This window comes from Fringilla coelebs, assembly GCF_963513975.1.
Source record: "Fringilla coelebs genome assembly, chromosome: 15".
In the NCBI taxonomy this organism is placed as follows: domain Eukaryota; kingdom Metazoa; phylum Chordata; class Aves; order Passeriformes; family Fringillidae; genus Fringilla; species Fringilla coelebs.
Genome location: NC_140041.1, coordinates 4,747,717 through 4,770,847, shown reverse-complemented (window position 1 = coordinate 4,770,847; position 23,131 = coordinate 4,747,717). Strand labels below are relative to the sequence as shown.

The 23,131-nt window shown below is 40.3% G+C and overlaps 1 protein-coding gene across 1 annotated transcript in view; it reads right to left on the bottom strand.

Moving 5' to 3' along the window:
* SLIT3 (slit guidance ligand 3) overlaps positions 1 to 23,131 on the bottom strand; it is a 478,838-nt gene that overhangs the window by 236,361 nt on the left and 219,346 nt on the right. Inside the window, exon 6 of the mRNA XM_084215502.1 lies at positions 2,961 to 3,032. Within this exon, the coding sequence (XP_084071628.1) occupies positions 2,961 to 3,032 (72 nt within the window). The remainder of the gene's footprint in view (positions 1 to 2,960; positions 3,033 to 23,131) is intronic.

The window sequence follows — 23,131 nt, the reverse complement described above, 5'->3', positions numbered from 1 at the left end:
CACAACGAAACTTCCCCCACTTAGGAGTTTGAAAAACTCCAGCCTCTGCTTTGGCTTTGTCTTGTGCAAAAGCACTGGCCTTCCTGACATTCTAAATTCTTTAGCACAGCCCTAATCCAAGCCCATTTTCCTGGGCTCACTGTTCTGCTAAGAGAATGACAAAAGATAGAAAGCTTTTACCGTTTAAAAAGAAAGACACAGAGAAAACCATCTTGGAACAATGCTTTTTATAACAATCCCCCCCCGCCCATCACTTTAACAAATTTTTAAAAGATTTTTTTTTCCTGCATCAAGCCAGCTCTGCAGCCCTGGTGCCTGGGGAACATCACCAAAGACTCTCCCTGCTTCACACCTTTGCCTTTGGAAGAAGATTTTCCTTTACACCAGTCTGCTCCAGCTGGGCACAACCTGTGCCTCTGAGTCCATCACTGCCATGGCCATGCTGGGACAGGGTCATTCTCACAGGGTTTCCAAATGGCACCCACTGTAATTTATACTGAGCCCTCAGGCTGCATGTTTCAGAGCTGGAGTCCAACAGGAATTCATGGCCTGGCTCAGTCTAACTCTGCATTTTGTCCTGAGGGAAGCTTTCCAAGCTGTTAAAGACAGCATTAATCTGGAGATTTTCATCTGGTTTAGCACTTGCTGTGTCTCTATTATGGTATCTCCAGAGTTATTATTTCATGATATTGGGACACTTTTGGAAGAACCTGGAAGAATTTGAGGCCATGTTAAAGGTCAAGCCGTGAAAATAGAGACCATCCTATGTCAGCCTTTCCTTATTTGAATTCTAAATATAAAATGGAAAGGGCTGGGGAGAATATGACAGTTTGTATCTTGCTTTCTTGTGCCCAAAAGCCCCCAAGATCCCTCACAAACACCCTTTATAAAGTGGAAGAACACTGAGACAGTACAATAAACCTGCAAAGTGATAACCTCAGAATCAGCCAACCCTGCTGCTGTGCCATCAGCACCTTTGTGTCACAGTCACCAGGCAGGTGCTGGTCCCCCTGCTCAGGCAGGGAACACCCTGCTCACTGCCATGGTCACTGCTGGGACCCAGGAGGAACAGCCCTGGCTGCCAAACACGGGCTGGAAATGGGAATCAGCGTGTTTGAGCTCACTGCTGGAAGAGCTCGAACTGCTAACTTGGTTCAGCTTGCATCACACCCTTACAGCTACTGCTGGAGACATTTTAATGCATTTCCAGCAGCAAGCTGGGCCAAGATTGGGCTGTGTTTTTCTCAGCAAGTCACAATCCACTTGTCTGTGTCTGGAAGCAGCAGTCCCATGGACCACCCTGGGCACAGGAGTTGTACATTTCTTACCAAGCAAGAATGTCTAGATGTGAGTGAACAGCCTGCTTCTCTGGCCATTTATCTAAACAATCAGTGCTCGTGGCTCTCAACAGCAATCTGTCAGAGTGCCAAGCTTTGTGCTCCTGCTGAGCTGGAGGCTGGACTGGATGACCACTCCAAGCCAGGATGGTTTTATGTCTCTGTGATAACTTCAGTGCTCGCTGAAGTCAGAAACTGCAGCTACAGGGAAGTACTTCTGATACTGTGTCTTTTACAGCAAAACAGTCCATACTGCCTAACTTGACAGATACAAATTTTTGTTGAAGCTTGAAATCCCAACATTTAAACATTTCCTGTAAGCACTCCAGCCAGTCATCCCTTGGTACCAGCTCATGGAAAGGAGAAACCCTGCATCCTTCTGCACTGGGAGTGGGTGCATAAATCAAAACACCTGCTCTGGCTGTGACAGCTTGTCAGAGGCGACCTGAACTCTCAATGCAAACTCTGCTATTGAAATGAAGTCAGGCAACAACAGTGAATTACAGCTGGGAAAGTTTGATTTTCTGAAACAAAACTCCATCTATTGTTCCTATAGATCACACAATGCAAGTGAAACTCATGAGGACATGATTAAAGGGAAGGATCATCGAGTCCAACTCCTGCCCTCCCCAGGATGCCCCAGGGATCCCATCACGTGCCTGAGAGCATTTCATTGGGGTGAGAGCTGAAAACAGAACACTGCTGAGACTGTTTGTAGAAGAGGGCTTATTTTCAGATCTCCTTTAGCTGCTCCTTCCACTCAGCTTTAACAAACCCACACCATTGATGCAGTGCTTCCAATATTTAACGCAGTGGGGACCAGTTTTCAGCTGCTGCTGTGGTGACACAGTGCTAACCCTAATGGCTCTGAAATGCTTCTGAGGGTGGCTGCAGGTTGTGCCAGGAAATCCCCAGCCTGCCGAGCCAGGGGCTGTTGTTTCCTCGCTCAGTTCACCCCGTGCTGACTCCAACCAAGCCAAGGGTGGGTTACAGTGTGGGTGTGCACAAAAAGGGGTTTCTGTTACATAACGTGTGGAAGCCTCCAGGAGCTCTGGAAATTCAGAGCTCCAAGTCTTTACACATATTTCAGGCTACCTTACAGCACAAGGCTGGGACAGACTGGCTTCATTAGCGCAAAAACCACAGCCCTGTTTTCTCTCTTAAAAGGCTTTTATAAATTATTTTAATTTTAAATACAAGCTGTCAAAGCCTCTGCAGTTAACTGCTCCCATTATTTTTTTTTTCATTTTCTGATATTTGTGCTCAACCACCGTGCCTGAGTGCCACAGTTTGTCATTTATTTCTGACAGAAGTGATGGGACAGAAAATTTAAACTAAGCAGAACATTTCACTTCCATCCCCAAACTCTACCAGTATTTTTCCCATGCACATCTTGCTCTAGGACAGTCCTGCAGGAAGGGGTGAGGCCTTTGAGTCTGTTCTTTTTCCTCAGCTCCAAACCCCTCCAGGTGTGCTCACAGACACAAAGCAGCCTGGGAGTCCCCTGCCAAAAACCTGCAGGGTCCCTTTGGTGCTGCACAGAGCTGGACACAAGGTACCCACACTGAGAGTAACAAGAGGAGAAAGGTTTTCACCACAAATATTTATGAAGTTGTCACTTACAAGTTCTTCACATCAATGATTCCTCGAAAGGCCTTTCTAGGGATTCCTTTTATCTGGTTTTCGCTCAGGTCTCTGAATGAGAGAACAGAAAAAAAAATACATTGTGTTAACAAAGAGAACACATTTCTCAAATCTGCATCAGCTAATGGAAGCTCCACGTGCTTGGAAAAGGAGATGGTGCTGGATTTGTTACACCACACAGTGTTTTCAGTTTTGTTTCTCTCCTCCAGGTCTGTGGAATGAGCTGAAAGGACTCTCCAACCAAAAGCATCAGAATTCCTGATACAAATGACAGAACTTCGAGCAAACATCACTCAAATGTGATGGTGATGCTGGCACAATGCCATGACTCATTGTCAGAGTACCTGCAGCCAAATCTATCTCATGCCTTGGAATTGCAGCCCTGTAGTGTAAATGTAATTTTCTCAGTGTGCTTCTATTTGTTTACTGACTGCAAAAATACTTGGCTACCCCTGCTCACATTACAACTTCTTATTTGAAGTTAATATTCAGGAAAAACATGACAATCATTATCTTGTGAGCCTTTTAAATTTAAACTGAAAAGATCTTAATCTCCTGCATTAAAATCCCACTGCATTACGTATCAATGGGAAAAACTGAATTTTTAATCTTGCTTAAAAACCACCAACAAAAAACTAAACCACCAAGAGCAATTCAAAAAGTCCTTCTAGTACTTAAAGCACGTTAAAAAATGGTTTGATCTGCATTGTGAGTGCAGGTAACATTTTCTTGTTTCCCAGCCTGCATCTGAGTGCTTTCCCCCTTGATGAACTATAAATAGTTCCAGGTTCACAGCCCTCCAGCATTGCAGTGGAGGTGGGAAGGAGAGCATCAGGAATGGGAGGGAAATGGACATGAAACCAGAAAGCTGGGATGTTTTCATGCTGAGGAAAAGCAGCATTTACCCTGATTTTCCTGCTGGTGCCCCATCAGCACAGAGAAGGGGGGGAGGTTTCAGTCTGGTTTAAAGGACAAAAGATGGGGCAAGACAGGAATGGAAGAACAGAGAGGTGGGAAAGAAAAATGCAAGTAAGAAGCAAATGGAGGAAAGGGGAGGCTCAGTGATGACTAAAGGACAAATAAAGGTGATCCTGCAGAGAACTGCACAGTGCATTGTTTGGGTGAGTGTCCCCAAGGCTCTGCCCCATTTTCAGAAAGAAACTCTGGCTCTGTAACGATGATTAGGAGGGGCTGGCAGCCCTCTGTACTCACCCCCAGACACCCTTTTCTGTAAGTACATTTACTGTTCAGCAAGCTCCTTTCTAGCCTCCATCAAATTGGTTTTATCAAATGAGAGGCCAGAAATCAGAGCCTGTCACAAAAGCCCACATTGACATCGTGGGTCAAGGCGTGTCACACAGGGCTTTCTTCTGCTTTCCATCAGGCAGATAAGGAAAAAAGGGGACTATGTCCTTGTCACGAGACTAATTCAATTTATACCAGTCATGCAGTCTACACCAAATTCTCCAAGTAGCCACAACTGTCCATTCAGAGGAGCGCAAACAAAAATGTGCTGCTGGATACAAGTCTCTTTTTCAAGTCAGATTAAAATTCTTTGTGACCTTCACAATTTGTTTAACACTGATCCACACTCTGACCCCGCCTTCACCTCCCCTTTATTTTGCCCGCCACAAAATATCAGTTCTTTAAAGACAGACCTTCAACCCAGACAAACGATCAGGGAACTGGGACACAGAAGACACAAAGTACAGGGTGTTTCAGACCCACGAGGAGGAAGTCTTAAGCTGTCATTTTGGTGTGACACTGAGGCACAGCAGAGCTGTGGTAAAAGTGTGACAAAATGGCTTAGCAAGGCAAAAATTAGTAAGATCTGAAAGGAAGACGCACACAAAGCGGAACAAAAAGGGCTTGAAAAAGTGGAACTGTGTGGTCAAATAAAGCCACACTTAATCCACCATCTCAAGTTGCATTTGTCTGGTATTTTATTGTGCATTTCAAGTCATGTGTAAAAGTAAATCAGGTTTTCAAGCGATATTTCATAACGTTGTTGTGTTCTACAAGGGCTATGTTATATATTTGCTCTCTGCTTTGTCTTTATGCTCAACTTTTAACCCGCAGCCAGGCAAAACCAGGGGACTGCAGGAAGTTCATCTGTTTTCTATGAAAACCTTCTTGTAAAGTGTATTATTTTTATCCTCTATAAGGCTCTCATTTCTAGCTAACAAACCTGCCTCTTTCAATCTCCTGGATCGTGGACTGATTCCATAAATTGTCTCTAGTGGGCTGAAGGACTGACAGCCTGCGTGGCACAAGTGACACAGCATGGAAGAAAAGCCACCAATGTTTCTTTTTCTGCCTTCTCACAATTATAATCATCCTGTTTTGAGATGGCCAAGAGGAGCATTTCTCTCTGCTTCCTGACATTGTGCCAGAGTTTTGTTAAGCATGTTTAATAAGCAAGCAAACCTCAACCAGGCTCAGCCTGTGCATTTCACAGAATTTGCTCTCAGGTAGCAGAAGGCTGTAAGAAGAAACTTGTCTGCTGAGTTTATCTTAAAGTTCCAGCTTTTTATTCCTTGCTTCTCATGGCAGACATGATGAGAAGCTTACAGCAATGGTGTTATTAGTTATTAATTATTAGTTATTAATAGTAACTGTAGAAATAATTATTAACTCTAGAAATAATAGTGTAGTATTAATAGTAACTGTAGAAATAATTAGTTATTAATAGCAACTGTAGAAAACCAGATAAATTAATGTGAGGCCAAAACTAAAACCTAAAAAGCAGATAGAAAAATATGGCAGTAATCAAGCAAAATAACCAGCCAACCTGGGAAAAAAAAAAAAAAAGTGATGATTACTAATAGATTTCCTATTTCTTTGACAGAGGTTTCAAGCCCCCTGTTTCTGTAATGGAAGGCAAGTCCAGTGCCTGAGGGGAGCATGCTGTATCCTAAAGGGGAATTCTGAAAAATTCCAGACTTAGGCAATAACAGACTTCCCAAAACCCTCACCCTAAGAGCAGTGTTAGAGAGCTGAAATCACCTGACCTGAGGACAAGCCAGCATGTGCCAGTCCATCAGCAGCACCCTCCTTGCAAGAGTCCCCCTTGTGCTGGGAGGAAGCACCCAAGAGAGCCAGAACGTGCTCATCTGCATCCTGGACAAACAGGTGCTGAGCTAAGCACACATTTCTAGCCTGGATTTCTGTTTTGATAAATACAGGCAGGCTCAGTGCAGTCTGACCTGGCACACAGCTTTGCAGCAGGGCACAGAGCACAGCCAGCCCCAGCTTGGTGCACTGCAGAGGTGGGGACAGCCCAGACAGGCAGCAGAACCCAGAGGAACTCGGGGAGAACAGCAGAGCACTCATCCAACAGCTTCCACAGCAAACATCCCCCCGTGGAAACAGCATGGGCTGAGGGAATGAAGGCACAGAGATGCTAAAGAGCTTGGACTGGCACTTTGCACAGAGGCAGGAGCTGACAAACCCAGCAGCTGTGGCTCACAGCTCGTGTTAGCCCAACTCAGACTCCCGCAAGAGTTGGCACAAGCCAATACCTTTCTTAGATTTTATTTTAATTTAGCTAAAATGCTTTGGACACAGATGAACTCCCTCTGCAAGTCTAATATTGTTTTCCTGATCTTCCAATGTGAATTGTAAGTGCCTCACTGATAAAAGGATTGGAAAGGGGAAAAAAACCCATCCAAAAGTGCTGACGTTTCTTAAGTGCCTCTGCAGTCTTTGCTGTAGTGCTGCTTTCAGCTTCTGCTCTGACACTGCCTATTGCATCCTGAGTGGAAATTCAGCTACCTAACAGAGCAACAGAATACATTAAGACTTTTTTATTTTTATTATTTTGCCAGTAAGAGAATATAAATCACTTAATTGGAACACAGACCCTACGAACATCCACAGAATGAATCTTCATTTGGACTACAGATCTAAAACATTAAAACAACTACTTAAATACAACTTGAAAAATTAAAAAGGTACTGAAACAAACATATATTGTATGAAAACAAAAAAAAAAATCAGTAATGATGGCATTATGCTTAGGTTTTCTTCATTTTCAAACAAAAAAAACCCTACCCTTTGAGGATTTACCAGTTATTTTCCCAACTTTTCTTAACACACAGATTTGAAAATTTAAAAATAATATTTTTTTACAACTGCCTGAAAAACAGCTTGATTAAGAAGTGTTTAATGTGGTTGAGGACTAATCTTTAATTATTTCCCCCACTCAAACAGGCTGGGAGATCACCATGCAGTGTTATCCAATAAAGAACTCAGCTTGCCTTTAATACCTAAAGAGTTTAATGCAAAGACTTAAAGAACAAGTCACCCAGAGCAAATTCTGCACAGCCAAACCTGTGTCTTTCCCAGTATTTTATTTTATGTTGATTCCATAGTAAAACTGCAAACTCACAGAATTAATTATTAACACATAGAACCAATGGTTTACTTAAAATGAAGGGAAAATCCAGCCTAACAATCCTGATTCCTTTCTTCAGGAGCATTTCAGCTTATCCACAATTCAACTGCATCTTGGAGTAAATCAGGGCAGCTCACACACAGCTCTCTGCAGCAGCTGGTACAAAACCATCAGACAAACATCGGTTCCTTTGACTGGATATGGGACTTGAGTGCAAAACAAAACTGCTTCCTATCCTCTCTTCTTGCCAGAACAATACTGGAAAGTTAATATTGTTCACCTGCTCTGCAAAACAGAACTAATGAAAGATACTACTCCTGGTTTTAAGAAAGGGCCAGCTGCCACCCATGCCAAGAAATTAGCACTGTGCCCAGCAGCTTTGCTCTGGCTACAGAATGTGCAGCTGAGAGAAATGGGAATTCATTCATCCCTGTTGGTAGCTTGTTTACATTCTTTTACAAATCAGGATTCCTGGATTTAAAACATTTCAGTCCAATGCACTGATTAAAATTAAATAAAAGAAAACCTTCCTGAGGTTTTTGTGCACTTTTAAAGCTTAATGACCACTCTTCAATCTAACTTTTCTTTACAACTGGACTAAAACTAGACTGAACTGCTCCACTAAAGGTCACATACTTTACACAATCTGGTCACTGCAATTTGTCTCATTAGAATTAGTTTTAATTTGTACAGCATGTTACACATAAACTCTACCCTGCAATGTTTTAGTGAATTAAGTAAAACAATTAAGGAGGTAAAGAATAACAGATGGGGAAAATTAGAGAGTATAATCCAAAGATAATAGGTATCTCTAAGTAACATGTAATAAAAGATAAGCAAGTCAATAAAGTGAGGAATTATACAAGTCAGCTTTGTCTTAGAACAAAAGTTGAGGGAAGATAACTCCTACACTCAGAGAAGAGGCAGGGCAGAAGGACCAGTGCTATCTACAGGAAGAGTCTGTAAGAGAAAATGAGGCAGAAAGAGCAAGGAAATCAGGGAGAAAAAGGAGTTTAATTGTATCTGTAAAAAATCCAGCACAGGATATCATGCATTTCATTTACAGCAAGGATTCTTTCTGCTCTGCAGCTTCTTAATTTTTTAAATTAAAACTAATATTTAGCATTTTCAACAACTAAGTATTATTCTTACCTAGGAGATATTGTCCTAGTATTTCCAAAACTGTTCAGAATTAGAAGTTTTCCTGTTCTACAGACAGATTGAAAAATAACTGAGTAAACAGTTAAGAACAATTCAGAAACATTGAGTCTCGTAAATGCGGAAGGTAAATTCAAGATAGTTATCATCTTCCAGGTGGGAAATGCATTGCCCAAATCAGGTCCCTCCACCAGTAATTAGAACAAGCTGTGGCAAGTCTGACACTCATCAGCACCTGTGCCCTGAGTGCAGGAATGGCTTCTCCCTCTCAGCAGGGCCAGTGTAAAAATGGTATTTACTGTAAAGCAGCACTTGTAGCTCTCTGTCTGAAGGAAAAATGGAAAAGTGTTGTTGCTGATGGGCTACAAGGCAAGAGCTTAACAACAGGAGCGTTGTAAAGCATTACTCTGTGGAAACCTGGCATCACTGCTGATTTTCTAAAAGAAAAAAAAAATCCTCCTACTAGTGCATGAGAAGTAAAGAGGGTGACAAGGATGTGAGCTGTGCAAAACAAGAGCAGGTCCTGCAGCTGCTGTGCACCCTGAACAAGGTGACTGACTGTGTTTTTACTAAATACAGTACAGCTGGATCTCAGTTCCTGCTCTGGGAGGCTGCAGGGGAAGCACAGGTTTGGTTTTGCCTTGTTTGTTTTGAGGAGGGAATTCAGCTCCAAAATTCCAATTAAAGCAGCGCTCAGTGCTTTCACACAGTCACGCACGGCTGCACGAGCACCGTGCTAAGCCCCCAGAAGATAAACACCACGATTTCTCTGTTGGTCCAGTTGCACTGTGAAGTGATAGATGTTAACTCTGCACTTCTGGGTTCCAGCACTCCCCCAAAGCCCCACAAGCCCAGTCACACACACCTTCATTGTGAGAGCAGGACACTGAGCAGAGCCTCGAGAGTTGGGAGGGTGCTCACTACAGTCAGAGGAAAAAGATCTCAGCAGAAGATGATTATTTTGTCATCATCTTCCACCTTCTCCAAGGACAACTTAAAAACCATCTGTTAATAAAGATCCTTCAAGGGATCCAAGCTGCATGGAGTTGTGCAGCGTCGTGACTTCTGTCCTGACACAACCACAGGGATCACACAGCACATGCTGAAGTCTTTAAATGTTTAAAAGAACAGAGAATACTCATTTGTGATTACCTAATTCTTCATTAGAGGTTTTTAAAATTCTTGGTTGCTTAAAAAAACCAAAAAAAGCCCCAAACAACCCCACCTTGTTTCACTGAGACACAGTGCAACATTTGTCTGTTGATCCACCCAACAAATCATAAAAAATCTATCAGACTATCTCTGAAAAGATTGGTAAATATTTTTATATCATTTTAAATAAACTGTAAAACTAATCAATGCCAATGTGCAATCAAAGGCAGCATTTGCCTTTATTAATTTTACTGTTCTCCCTCCTCCTGCCATTTCCAAAATGCTGAGGAAATAGTCATTAGACAGCATTTAGGAGACTCTTATTTTAAAACCACCCATCTTGAGACTGATGGTGAATTTCATTTTAGAAAGCAGCATTTGTTTTGTCTTTTTGAATATACACACAAAAGTAAAATCTTTCCTCAAAATATTTACACTCAGTTTTGGATATGTCAGGGAGTAGGAACTGGAAAGTTACAGCCAGTGGACTCAGAGGAGACTCTTGAAGAGAAGCAGCCCACTGGAAATAGGAGAGGGTTCTGACTAATAAATGACAAGAAGATGTCTTTGTTAGCAGTATTTCATGTAGGGTTTTAGTGCTTTAGAAAATGTATCAATATAATTAATCCTTCCTTTTGATTGAGGAGACAAAGGAACACAAAGAGAGGCAGCAGGGGACTCCAGGTGCTCCAGGGAGTGTGGGAAGAAGCAGAGAAACCCTTCCCAGTCAGCCCCAGAGATGGGGAATTCCCCCTGTGCCATTCCTGTGCTGAGCCTTCCCGGGTGTGGGAGGATGCTCTGCCGGCAGAGACAGCTCTGGGGACAGATCCATTGGGACAGGAAAAGCTTTCCTCTGGAACTCTGACAAAACAAGGGCTCCCAGGGCCATGATGCTCCCCCAAAAGTCCAAGTGCTCCAGCTGAACTGGAAGTGAGATTGGAGCTCAGAGGCACTCCTGTGATTTAGAGGGGATGCCACACACCTCAGAGAGGGGGGACTGAAGCCCTGACATCAGAAGAAATGAATGATTCTTCCCATCATTTTCTATTTCTGCCAATATTTTCTTGCTGCTAAACCAATGTGAAGTCAAAAGCTCTCTCACTGCTTATTAATGTGAATACTTTCTAAAATAGAAATGCAGCTATATGAAGATAGCTTTATTTTAAGCTAATTTTAAAAAGCACTGGTTTTATACTGCTGACCTGTTTTGGGATTTATACTTTTGTCTGTTGAACCATACTGGAAAGAAATTCTAAACATCAGTAGGCAATATCACCCTCCTCTGATCTCCCCACAGACAGGAGCCTCCACAGCCCTGCCTGGCCACCAAACAAAAAGATATTTGCAGTTCATTGGTCATCTATTTTTTAACTATTATGAGTTTTTATTTTAGAAGATAAACATGTGAAATCATACAGAATAAAACATGCACTGTCTTTGGATAACTGATCAGCATCTGGAGCAAGACTCCCTTTTAGCTAATCTGTCTTAACCTGACTCTGCCTTTGTTAATGATGAATTTCTTTATAGTAAAGATTTCTTTGCACTTTAGTATTATATTAAAAGAAAAAATCCCCTGCAGTTAATATTTTTGTGTACCTAATCATCACATTATGGAATGAAAACAATAATCACAATAGTATTTATTTAATTCAGGCTGTGAATCCTTTACTTTGGCTAAAAAAATACGATTTTTCCTACAACTAAGTAGCAATTACATGTGTAAAGATCTAGGATTTTTTTTTTACCAAGTTCTCCTGAAAAAGGCCAATTATACAATTTGTTTGTATGATCACTGCAGACATTTCTGTGGCTATATAAAAAGTAATAAAAATGATAGAGAATCTGTGGATGGTAAAACCAACTTGAATTTCCATTCATTCCAGCGAGGTAGAAATGAGTTGCAAAGTATTTGCATGCACTGCAGTGAGAAAAACAGGATTGTTTATAGCTCAGGCTCAGTTACCAGAGGACCTTTATCCTGTTCTGTGGTAAAAAGTGCACCTGTGCAAGAGGGGCACACTGGTACTGGAGCTGTAATCAAAGTTTTAAAAAGAAATTAAAATATTGGACCAGCAATATCGATCCTGCTGATATTCAGCAGACTGCAGGAACAGGAGGTACTGAAGCCCAGGACAAAAGACAGAGGAGTTCCATGCACCTTTTCCCTTTTTGCTAATATCTTAGATTCTTTTTTTCTTCCTCAGCTTCACCTTCATGTGTCTTCCCTGCCATGGATGGTTTAGCCCTGAGAGTCCCAGTGAAACACTGCAGATGTAAGGAGATCCACTCCAGGCTGCTTTTAGCCATAACTCATTTTTGTGTGTGGATGTGACATCCAGATTTATTAGACCAAGCTGTAATACCACAAAGTGGTTCTCTGGAGTGAGGGAACAGCAGCTCTCTGTTTTTTGGGAGGATCCACAAACCCAGCAGCTCTGACCATTAAAGCTGCATCACACCACACCCTTACAAACCTCATGCTCCTGCTTTATCCACACCAAAAAAAGGTTCACTGGAGCATAACCAATAATTTCTTCTTTTCAATGACTATTTCACATAGGTAAAGCACCTTCAGAATCCCACTCCATACACATTTGTCATTCAATAATGCCATGCTTTAGAAAAAGGCATTTAGATGGAATATAGGTGTTTTAAGTAGAGAAAAGAAAACTCAAGTATACTAGTAGAACAAGCATGTTAACATGACACAAATCTAAACCAAAATTAGCTTTTAGCTAAAGTGCACATAAAGTGGTGAATTCTTCCAAAAGAGAAGTTAAACTCACAATCATTCTGCTCAGCTTACTGAGGGTTTTATTTGAGTGTTCCAGTAAATCATCTACCAAAGACCTAAACCCTTACTGGAAACAGCTAAACTCCAGACAATTCACAAGAATTACCAGTGTTCCCAGGACTTCACTGCCACTTTCAGACCACTCTGGCCTGAACAAGTTACCAGCTGAATTAATTTCCTTGAAAACACCCAAACACTGCAAAACAAAATCCTCCAGATTCTACTTTGAAAACAGACTCATTTTTTAATCCGCAAACACCAAAAAATACTCATAGGGAGACCTGGGTGTGCAGCTCTCAAAGGTGTTTGAGGTGTTTTTTGAGCTTTATTTCCAAAGCTGACGGGGGAACAAGGGCACTCCTGTGATTCATCAGCAGCTGCCTCCTTACAGAGACCCACACGAGTTGATTTGCATAAAGCCACTTCCAGAAATGAACTTGGCTTTCCCCTGACTCCCTGTCAAGCACTGCTGAATTTCAGATTGACAATGTCAGCACACAAAATTGAATTAAATGTAAAAGAGCTGACCAGGGAAGAGGGAGGAGTGGCTCCTGCACAACAGACTCCAATGTGTCCACTTTGCTGTTTCATTGTTGAGGCACTCTCAAATCAAAGAACATCAAATTCCAGCATGATTTGATTTCATCACTGCTGGGAATGATGAGGACTTTCTCCAAAGTCCAACACAGTTACGTGAGGAGAAAATATGCCTGACAGTAAAACTTGACTTATTACCACAAAAGTTTTTTCAATTTATGACACCTCCTTAGCAAGCTTTTGAAAAAACAATTAGCTAAAAGAGTGCCATGGGTCATATGAAAAAACAGTCTTATCTTATCAGAAAAGGAAATTTAACTTCATTTTAAGGCTTGGAAAGTTTACATCCTGACATTATTCACAACATTACTTCCAGATGTCATGTGGAAAACCAACAATCAAGAGACAGAAACTAAGAGTCAGTCAAAAAATACACAAGAATATCTTCATCCCAGTTCCATACACCAAGGTTTTTGTTTGGTTCCAGAAAGGAATTCATAATGGAACCTGTTTTTATCCCAGCTCAGATGCAATCACTCTTCCTTTCTTTGAACATTAAATTTGTAGAAAGACAACTTGAAATACCAGGGAACTGTGGCTAACACAGAAAGTGGTTTTCTTACTAAACTTATCCCACTCTGTTAAGTTTATACAATTATGATATAGATTATATACAACTATAACACATATGGTTCCAATGCTCCTTCAAGCTTGCACTCTTTGTTCAGTCTTTCTGAATCACAGAATGATGTAAAGGAAAAAAGGAAAAAACGAACACTAAATGTTAGGGCTGGTATGCATTACCAACACTTTACCAAGGACAATAACAGTACAGAAGCAGTTTTACATATATTAAATATTTTCAACTGGCAGCTGTAACCTGCTTTGATTAGCAATATTAAATAAGAGTCTGCATTTATTTCTTCATGGATGAAGAGTATTTGGAAGTATTAAACACACCATACATTTGTCTTCTTCAGAAGGCACTACATAATTAGAAAAATAGAATCTAAACCAAGTATTTTCAGTAAATGCTGAACTGGAAGACAATTCACTCCAAGAAAAAGGATATTATTTTTTCAGCTTGTCCCTAGTGCCTGGTAATTAAAAGCATTTTGACCAGGTCAAAATCCCACCTCACAGGACAATGTCAATGTCCTCTTCCTACAATAGCCCAGAAATATTACTACTGATTATTTTATTAAATTCTGTACATTATTCCATAAGCTACCTCCCTGTGGATTTACATTCTGATTTTGTCACTTCCCATGGCAGTGTCTGTCACACAGCAAATAATCCCCTCACTGAAACCTCCTGACCTCTGGTTTTGGTCAGGGGATGCTCAGCAGTCACTGCAGGCTCAGCAAGGACCAGAGTCCAGCCCACCATGGGAGATTTTAAAGAGGAGACAAGGCCCAAATGAACATGTTCTGATTCCCTCAGCTGTAACTCAGCTCCTTTAATCCCCAAGAGGAGGGAGCCCCGTGCCCTTGAGTAAAGAAGGACTGCAGGAACTGAGGGCTCCAGCACACAACCACAGCCTCTGGACCAGGAATATCAGTGTTTTTAGCGATGTCATGGTGCCCCTGGCTAAAGAGATGGAAGCATATTTACACAGAACAAGTTCTAAACTGAATGAACAAATTATTAATAATGAATTAATATTTTCTTGTCCTTTCAAGAATCTTTGGTTATTAAAGTGAGGCATTCATTAAAGCCACAGCTTTAAAAAGCACATTTTCACTTAATTGCACTGAAACTTTATACTGTAGATAAAAGGTAGGATGAAGTGGAAGCTGGGGATTGCAGTACCTGAGGAACTGGCTTCCTTCAAAGGCCATCTGCATGCTATAGAAATAGCACCAGTGCCACAGGGACACTAGAGTTTGCTTATCAGGGCACAGTGGGGGTGTGAATCTGGGACTGGTGACTGCATCTGCAGCAGGGGTAGGATTCCACAGTGGCCAAAGGTCACCCACTGATGTAGAAATCTCTCTCCCAGCTCTGTCTGTGGGGACAGAGCTCGTGGGGATGGGAAAGGCCAAGGACAGCTGTGCTTTGGGCTGAAACATGCAATGCACCAGAACCAGACACGCTCATGAATGGCCAACACATTTTAAAGGTGGTTTTTAATATGTCTTTGTAGGGCTCCTAGGACTCTTCACCATCACTGATAAACCCTGACACGGCAAGTTTGTCACACGTGCCCCTTCTCTGGCACCACTGCAACACTTCAGGCAACTGGGGAACACCCATTGGACTGTGTTCAGTCTGAATCCAGAAGAAAGGATTGTCTGTAGGAATGAAGCCACAGAAGCCAAGTGACCCAAGGTGTTTTGTTTGCTGTTTTTTTTCTACCTTGATAAACAAACCCTGCCCAGGCTGCTGAGCAGATTCCTGCCCTGGGGGTTTCTGTGCATCCAAGACTCCCAACACTGCAAGCATCTTTGCTAAGGTAGCATAAAATTTCAGAGCACATAGTTAATGTTCAAATGGCAGAGTATATTGATTCGCTGCCCATCCCCTAGTATCTTAAGTTTACCCAGAAGACTATTTTATTTAATTAACTTGGTGCTTTATTAATATAAATATTCCACTATTGATCATAAGAGAAGCTGACGCATGTTTGAGTCAGACATACATCAGATCCATTTAATGGAGCTCCACTTAGAAGAGTAGTTGGCTCTAAATCAAGGTAAATGGCAGCAAGTGCTCCTTTGGGATGACAGGGCTTAGCTGAATCTATAACATTTTTACGGAGCTAGTTTTCTTAAAAGCAGAAAACGTATGGAAATTAGATATGAAAATGGTCTCTCCTTGCACGTATCAATTAAGCATGTCAATACCTTAATTAAATTGCTCAACTTAATGAGATTTATACCAATGAATATGTTTTATAGTTATAATAGCTTTTTTGGCTACTGTTCAAGATGTCAAATAAATTGTGAAAAGAGGATTAAAAAAAGTAGTAATTGACATTCTGAACTGAAGCCAGTATTTTTTCTCCTCATTTTTTCCCTTCATTCATGTGATTTTGGAGAACGTATAAATAAAGTAATGAACCCTGTAATAGCTTTGCTTTTAAGAATGCCTTTCTTTCCCAGTTCTAATCCTTCTTATCAAGTTCTCTAAGTAGCACACCATTTGAATTAAGAAGCACTTCAGCCTAAATGATTATAGGGTTTTTCCCCTTTGAGGCTCACTACCATGCCTTTCCTCCAAGCAAAAACAAAGAAAAACTTTTCACTCCAGACATGCAGTTACTACAAAGACTTCTTGTCAGACTAGGGCAGCATAAATGCCTGGAAGCACAAGGATTTTACACCACAAGCAATGGGGACTTCTACTCCCATCCTGGACTGCTTCCAATCTTGTATCCACCTTCTCTGGGGTAAAAAAAAAAAAAAGTACTGGATGCTGCATTTCCTGGCATAATTCCTGCCTCTATCCTAAATGTACTCTGCAACCTTGACAAAGCCATCAGCTGTGTCAGTGACACAGTTCTACAGTAAATGAGTTGGACTTTGGATTTCCTTGTGGGTCCCTTCCGGCTCAGGATATTCTAAAACAAGAATTGATATGTAAGAAATGTCTGACTTTCATGTAAAAATGAAATACCTTCTCAAATGGGAAGTGTTGCAAAAGTGCCTTCCCTGCAATTGCTGCAGACACCCCCAGCAGGACTGAAGGTGAGCAAACACAAAGCACCTTTTCTCTGCCAAAAACAAAGGAGAAAGTTCTGCTCATGTGTGATTCTCTCTCGTTGCCTGGTAAAAAATAGAGAAAAACTGAAGATAACAAAAACCATCCCAGGGAGCTTCAAGCACAAAACACCCAAGTAAAACAAGAGCATTTGTTATTCCTTCACCTTTCCTCTCAGTTTAGCAACCTATTGAATTTTATTTGGAAAGTAATATCCAGCTCAAGCCTTTGCAAAATTTAAATTTCGAGTTCCTATTTAAGTGAAGAGATTCTGCCTGAAAATACTTCAAGAAAGTATTTCTTTCAGTTATTCTATGAACTGCATCAGGTTTTGTAAGACCTTTAACTAAACTAGAATTAAAACCAAACACAACTTGACAGTGGTCCTTCAGAACCAAGAAATGGAGCAGCTGTGTGCTTTTTCATGTCTTATTTCTGGTAAGCCAGAGACAAACCTTGTGCTTTGACTTTATTTCTTATCCTTACTAAATGTTTTCTCTGTAAAGCCAACCTAATTTTTCTCCTCGATCAAAACATTAAATCAATTTCTTTAGCTGAATTCCATGCCAGCATCTGTGACAGTGAAGGATAAACTCCTTGATATAAAGGAGTTTGTTAGGTTAAAAAAAAACCCAAAAAACAACCTTAAGAAGACGGGCTGAAATGTCAGGAAGGAAGAAGAGGAATAATTTTTACCAGCCTCATCCTACCTCTCCCCATTATTTTGACAAACATCTAAGACATGAACCGATTTTTCACTTAACACAAGCAGAATTTGCTGTATTTATGGCAATGATTTTCATGTACTGAAGTGCTATTATTTAAATAAAATAGAATGTAACTTTTGATTTTATTCTGGTACCCATTATTTTCTCCACATAGCTGAACTACAACCAAATCAGTTCACTTAAGAGTGCTTTGGTTACACCCTGAATATTCCAGTGGAGCTTTCCATCCCTTTACTGCAGCAGGAGGTAGGCTGGGCTAAAGAAATACCAAACACTCATTCGTGACATATTGCTAAACTTAAAACTAACAACTACACTTCAGAAAAAAATTACCCATTCCAGCCAACTGATAGCCTAAAAAAGGTTATAAACCAAAAAAGTCAAAGCTTTCCCACTTGGTTTGTCTGCTGTGCCCTCTCCACAGCAGTCTCTTCATTACAGAGAGTGTGGATGTGGACTCTGTTCTTCTCTCAACATTCAGAGCTGCATTTTTATCCCCCCTTTTTTTGCCAATGACATGAAATTGGTTTGCTACCTCATGGTACATTCTCAGAATGTCTCCCCTTTTCTCTTTTATGCCTAAATTTCTTTCTCAGTCATTTGTGAAATTGCAGATGAAAAAGTAATATTTTTTCATTTAAAGAAAAACTATCAAACTTTTACTTTTGACGTCATTTAACAGTAAATATTTTATATAAAAAATTGCTGACAGGTGTGCATCTCAATACATCACTATTAGAGACAGCACTATCTACATGATAACTTTAAATCTTAGTTTTCCCAGAGAATGTCAGATTCCATGAAGGAAAGAAACTGTATAACAAATTGCTGGGTTATATGTAATTTCTTAAAAGGCATTTATTTTCCAAGTTTTTCATCCACTAAAAATGAAAAGCAGGACTAGTTTCAGCTCAAGCAATAAAGCAAAGCAAAGCTGAACCCCTTACAACTGCTTGAGTGTTCCACATTTATGAATAATGGGAGGACTTGATTGGTTAAGAGAGAATAAATTTAATTTTTCTTCTTGTTACTTATTCTATACCAGGTACACAACTTTATTATAAAATTTGCAGTGGTCTTCCTGGAGAAGAGTGAACAGAGACGTTCACGGACTTAAAGAAAAGAATTTAATCAAAAGACTTTATGCAGAACCAAACCAAAAGTAATTCTTAACAGGGAAGTGATATTAGGCTATTTAAATGTTTGACTGATTAGAGGCAATCACTTGAGAAAAATATTGTTTTTTCCTCAGTGTTAATGAGACTGAAGTTTTGGGTATCTGACTCCAAATCACAGAAACTGCAGAATCAAAGCTGGAACACCCTAATGAGCAGATTTTCTCATTACTGAAGAAGTTGCTCAGGATTTTTTTCTTTTTAATAAAAAAAAAAAAATTACAGGATTCTTCTGACAATTTAAATGGAAACATGAAACCCAGCTGTTGGATGCTCTCATATTTTAAGCAGTATCTCAAAGGCAGCATTTCTGAGAATGACAAGCTGCAGAAAACCCAGTTTTGCTGTAGAACCACCGTCCTGCAGAAGTGTCAGAAAATATTTTCTAGAGAAGCTTCTCCACATTTTGGTGCTTTACAGTACTCCAACTTGCAATTGAAAACATCAGCAATATATTTAATTTAAAAAAAAAACCCACAAAAAACCCCCAAAATTAATCCACTCACAGGAGCCTTCCTGGGTGTCCCTGGACTCCTGGAGCACCACTGCTCACACCACACACCCACTGCTGCAGTGACCTTCAAATTAGGACCTCAGAATGCAACACTTCCATTTTATAAACAGAAAACAATGTTCATTTACTTTAAACCAAGGATTGCAACACATTCCAAAAGAAATAACTGTTCTTCACATAAAACAGAACTACTGCTTTAATTAGTTGTTGCTTTAATGTTTACAAGATGAAGAGGTACTTTTCACTTAAATGTCATATTATTATTAAATACACACATGTCAAGAGCAAATAATTAGAGAATATCTATTTTGTGAATATATTTAAAAGAGAAAAGGTGTTTCTTCAAATCTAAGTATGCAATTATACAGAAAATACAGTCACAGTAATAAATCGATTTTTAGCATGTCATGCTAAAACTTTCATTTCAGAACTGTTTTCTAGGCTAAAAGAGAAAATACCTTACAAAGATTGCCTAAAACTAATAAAATATTTTTATGTGAAACTAATGCTAAATATTTTACTTTTAATGAAATCAGCTAAGATGAAGTGAGCCAAGGATGCATACAGTCAGTGTCTGTTGGATAAGGGATTGATTAATGTTTGGTAATACTGAAAAGAAAGCAGAGTACCCAGTGTGCTCCACCTGCCTGGAAGGTTTGGTGAGACAAAAAATCAGAGTTTCTCTCTGTATAACATAGTAACAACTCTTGCCTACCTGTGCCAAAATGAATCCATCCTGCCTCACACCCCAACACCAGCACAGCACAGCTAAACCTTGGGAACATTTCTTATTTTCCACTTTGAAAAGGAACTTTTAGCACTCGATGCAGAGGCAGAAGTGCCAGCCCAGAAGTACCCAGCTTGCATTAGAGCATTATAGATCAGGGGACCTAAAAGTTAAATGGTTTTTTGCAACATGTGTTAAAGAAGTTACAAAATACTAAAGAGATACATCAAGTAGTTACCAGAGTGTTCTCTTCAGAAACTTGTTTATGAGTAGAAAAGGGTTCTTAGACACTTTCAGCAAGATCAAATTCAAAAAGGTTCAACTAAGAGAGAGAGAAGACTTTAAAAAAATTGCGCCTAACTTAAAGCAAGGTCTTTATAGAAGGTTGAGGTGCCACGCTCTGGTTCAGTGGGGAAGAGGACAACATTTGCCTTTTGTTCCTGTCTCCTCACCCTTCCTTCCACAGATCTCCTCCCTAAAGCAGGTGAGCTTGTCCCAAGGCAAGGCTGGCCCCACACTGTGCTCAGGGCACCCAAACCCCACGGAGATGCTGCTCCACAAGATCCCAGCTCTGCCGTGGGACAATCCAACTACAGCAAAGCCCATCCACCAGCAATGCTCCAAAACCTCCCAAAAAAAGAAGAAATGATCCTTCTGACTCAGGAAAAGGTTGTTTTTTTTTTTTTTTTTTGTGGCAGCCACTGGATAACAGACCATGGGTGAAGTTTGCTGCTTGGGTGGTGGCAGCTTCTTTTTTCTCTTTTCTCTCCCTCTGTTGTTTTGAAAGGGAAAATGTGAGTCTGTAGGGGGGGTCCAAATTGCTTTTTCAGCTTGGTACAATGACAAAGGTTGGCAAGCCTCATTTCCAAAGGCAAACTTTCTTTTCCCAAGGAAATGTATGATTTTCAGGTGACTTTACATTTAAAAATAAGATTTATCCAATATGACCTTTAAAACCTCCATCCTTCTGCCAACTTCGCCACGGCTCAGTGGTCAACTTTTATTGTTTTTATTTTCAACCTATTCTAGTAAGAAAACAATGTACTTTCTAAACCTGAATGCCTGCTATCTTTATGGTTTTAATTTGCTGACAATGCCAATTGTTTGGGTCTTCTAGTGATATATCAAAAATTGGTTATTTCATAAACAACTTACATAACAAGGATGGAAAGGAGGGCAAGAAAAATCAGTGGTTTATGGTGAACTTGAAAGAATTATGCAATTTATTGGTATTTTAGGCTAAACAAATTTTTGCTGAGCTATTTTCTCTAGGCAAATAATATCCAAGTGCAGACAGGAGAGACAAACAATAAAAGTCACTCAAATGTGAAACTCATATTTCTTCATTTGTTCTTCACAATTCAAGAGCAGCTCACAATCTCATACTTAAGTTAGGTACTTCTTTTTATCCTTTCAAGAAAGATGAGACTGAAATATTATCTGGAGAATATTCTTTGAAGTATATGCAGTTATACATATTTTTACTAAAGTGATATTAAATAAGTGAAATTTCATGTTCTGGGACATATTGAAAATATTTGACTGTATGAGAAACCAACAAGAACAAAAACACCACACCCATGCCCTACATGCATACAAAATCTCTCACAATAATAATAAATTAATTTGGAATAGGTAAGAAAATAGAGAGAATTAAAAATTGTCTCAGGTCAAATCCAACTATAATGACAAATAAGGAGTGCCATATTCTATTCTCAGTGACCACTACCATAAGTTGAATGTCTGCAGCTCAGAATATGATTTAGTTTTCTTCTCTTGTGCTTTCATCGTATATAAGCCAGCCTGATTATTGCTGATATTGTGTTTAACTTGGGACTTCTCATTATCAGAAACTAAACAACGCCACAGGGATGGGGAAGTCATGGAATTAAGAAGTTGATTTCTCTTCCTTCTGAAGTTCTCTGGGCTTGAACCAGTCTCAAGTCCCACCAAAGAGGAGCAAGAACAAAACACCCACAAGGATGATCTCCTCAGTCCCATCCCACACACAGAGACAGTATCTGGGTATTCCTCTCTGGTCTCCTTTCCCTGCTTCCACCTCCTGCACACGTTATATTTCAGTTGAGTTCCTCCTTGGCACCTTCACCTGAATTCCTGCTCATTGGGGTGGACTGGCTCAGCTTGGAGATGTCCCTGCCTATGGCAGAAGGTTTGAACTACAGGATCTTTAAGTTCTCTTCCAGCAGAAATCATTCTGTGATTGTTGATCCTTCAACACTTGTGCTTCTGGTAAAATGAATGTCACCCAGAGCCAGTTAGAAACTCTACAAATAAATGTAGTTTAAAACATTTTCATGTAAGGGCGCTCTGGAAATATTTTGTTGTACTTGGTAATACATCTTTCTGACAGCCCTCAACTGAACTCATATGTGAGTAGGCAAACAGAGTTTGTCCTCGTTTCTGTAGAGAATCAGAAACTCTCTCTTATGTCTTCCAAAGAGAGGAGGCAGAAAAGGGAGAGAAGGGAAGAAAGGAAACAAAAAAAGCAGAACTCCAACACATTGTAAACTAAAAATATTTCCAAAGCAGTGCCACTGTTCTGTGTGTCACTAACTGCTTCCTTTTCTCCTCCTGGAACCAGGAATGCAGGGACAGCACCATGGGGCAGCCCAGCCCAGCATGGAGCTCTCATCTGTGTATTATGCATCATTTGCTGTGCTGGCTCAAGGCATTACTGCTGCCCTTCATTACTGCTAATGGAATCCCAAGGTCAATGACCAGTCATAAATGTCCATTCTAAATAAAATGTATTGAAGACACCCTCCCCAATGTCTTTTACAAAGGTTCCTGGTCAGACCAGGAGTGTCAAATACCCAGTTGACCTTTCAAGATAAAAAACATTATCAGCTGCATGGATTTAGATTTTAATCTGTCTCAGTTAAGCACACCCACCGAGATTAGATATTTCCTGTGGGCTGTTCACAGTTTGTGACATGCTTTATCAATATTCATTTTCTCTCCCCCCTGCTCATATTGCTTCTCCCACGTGGTGGTCTGATATCATGCATATGCATGAGGCCTGTGGTGGGAGCACTGGTATTGTAAGAGTGCTCTAACACTTCTTGGCGTTTTGTTTTAAAAAATATATCTTTTGTATATTTAGTTTGCATGTCTGTCCCTTCTCACACAGAACAGCTGTAAATCATTAAGGAAAACCCCAGACCCTTCACTGGGCAGGATAATAATGATAGAATTCACAGATAAAATGGAAAAAAAACCCCAAAAATGTGACAAAGTAAAAAA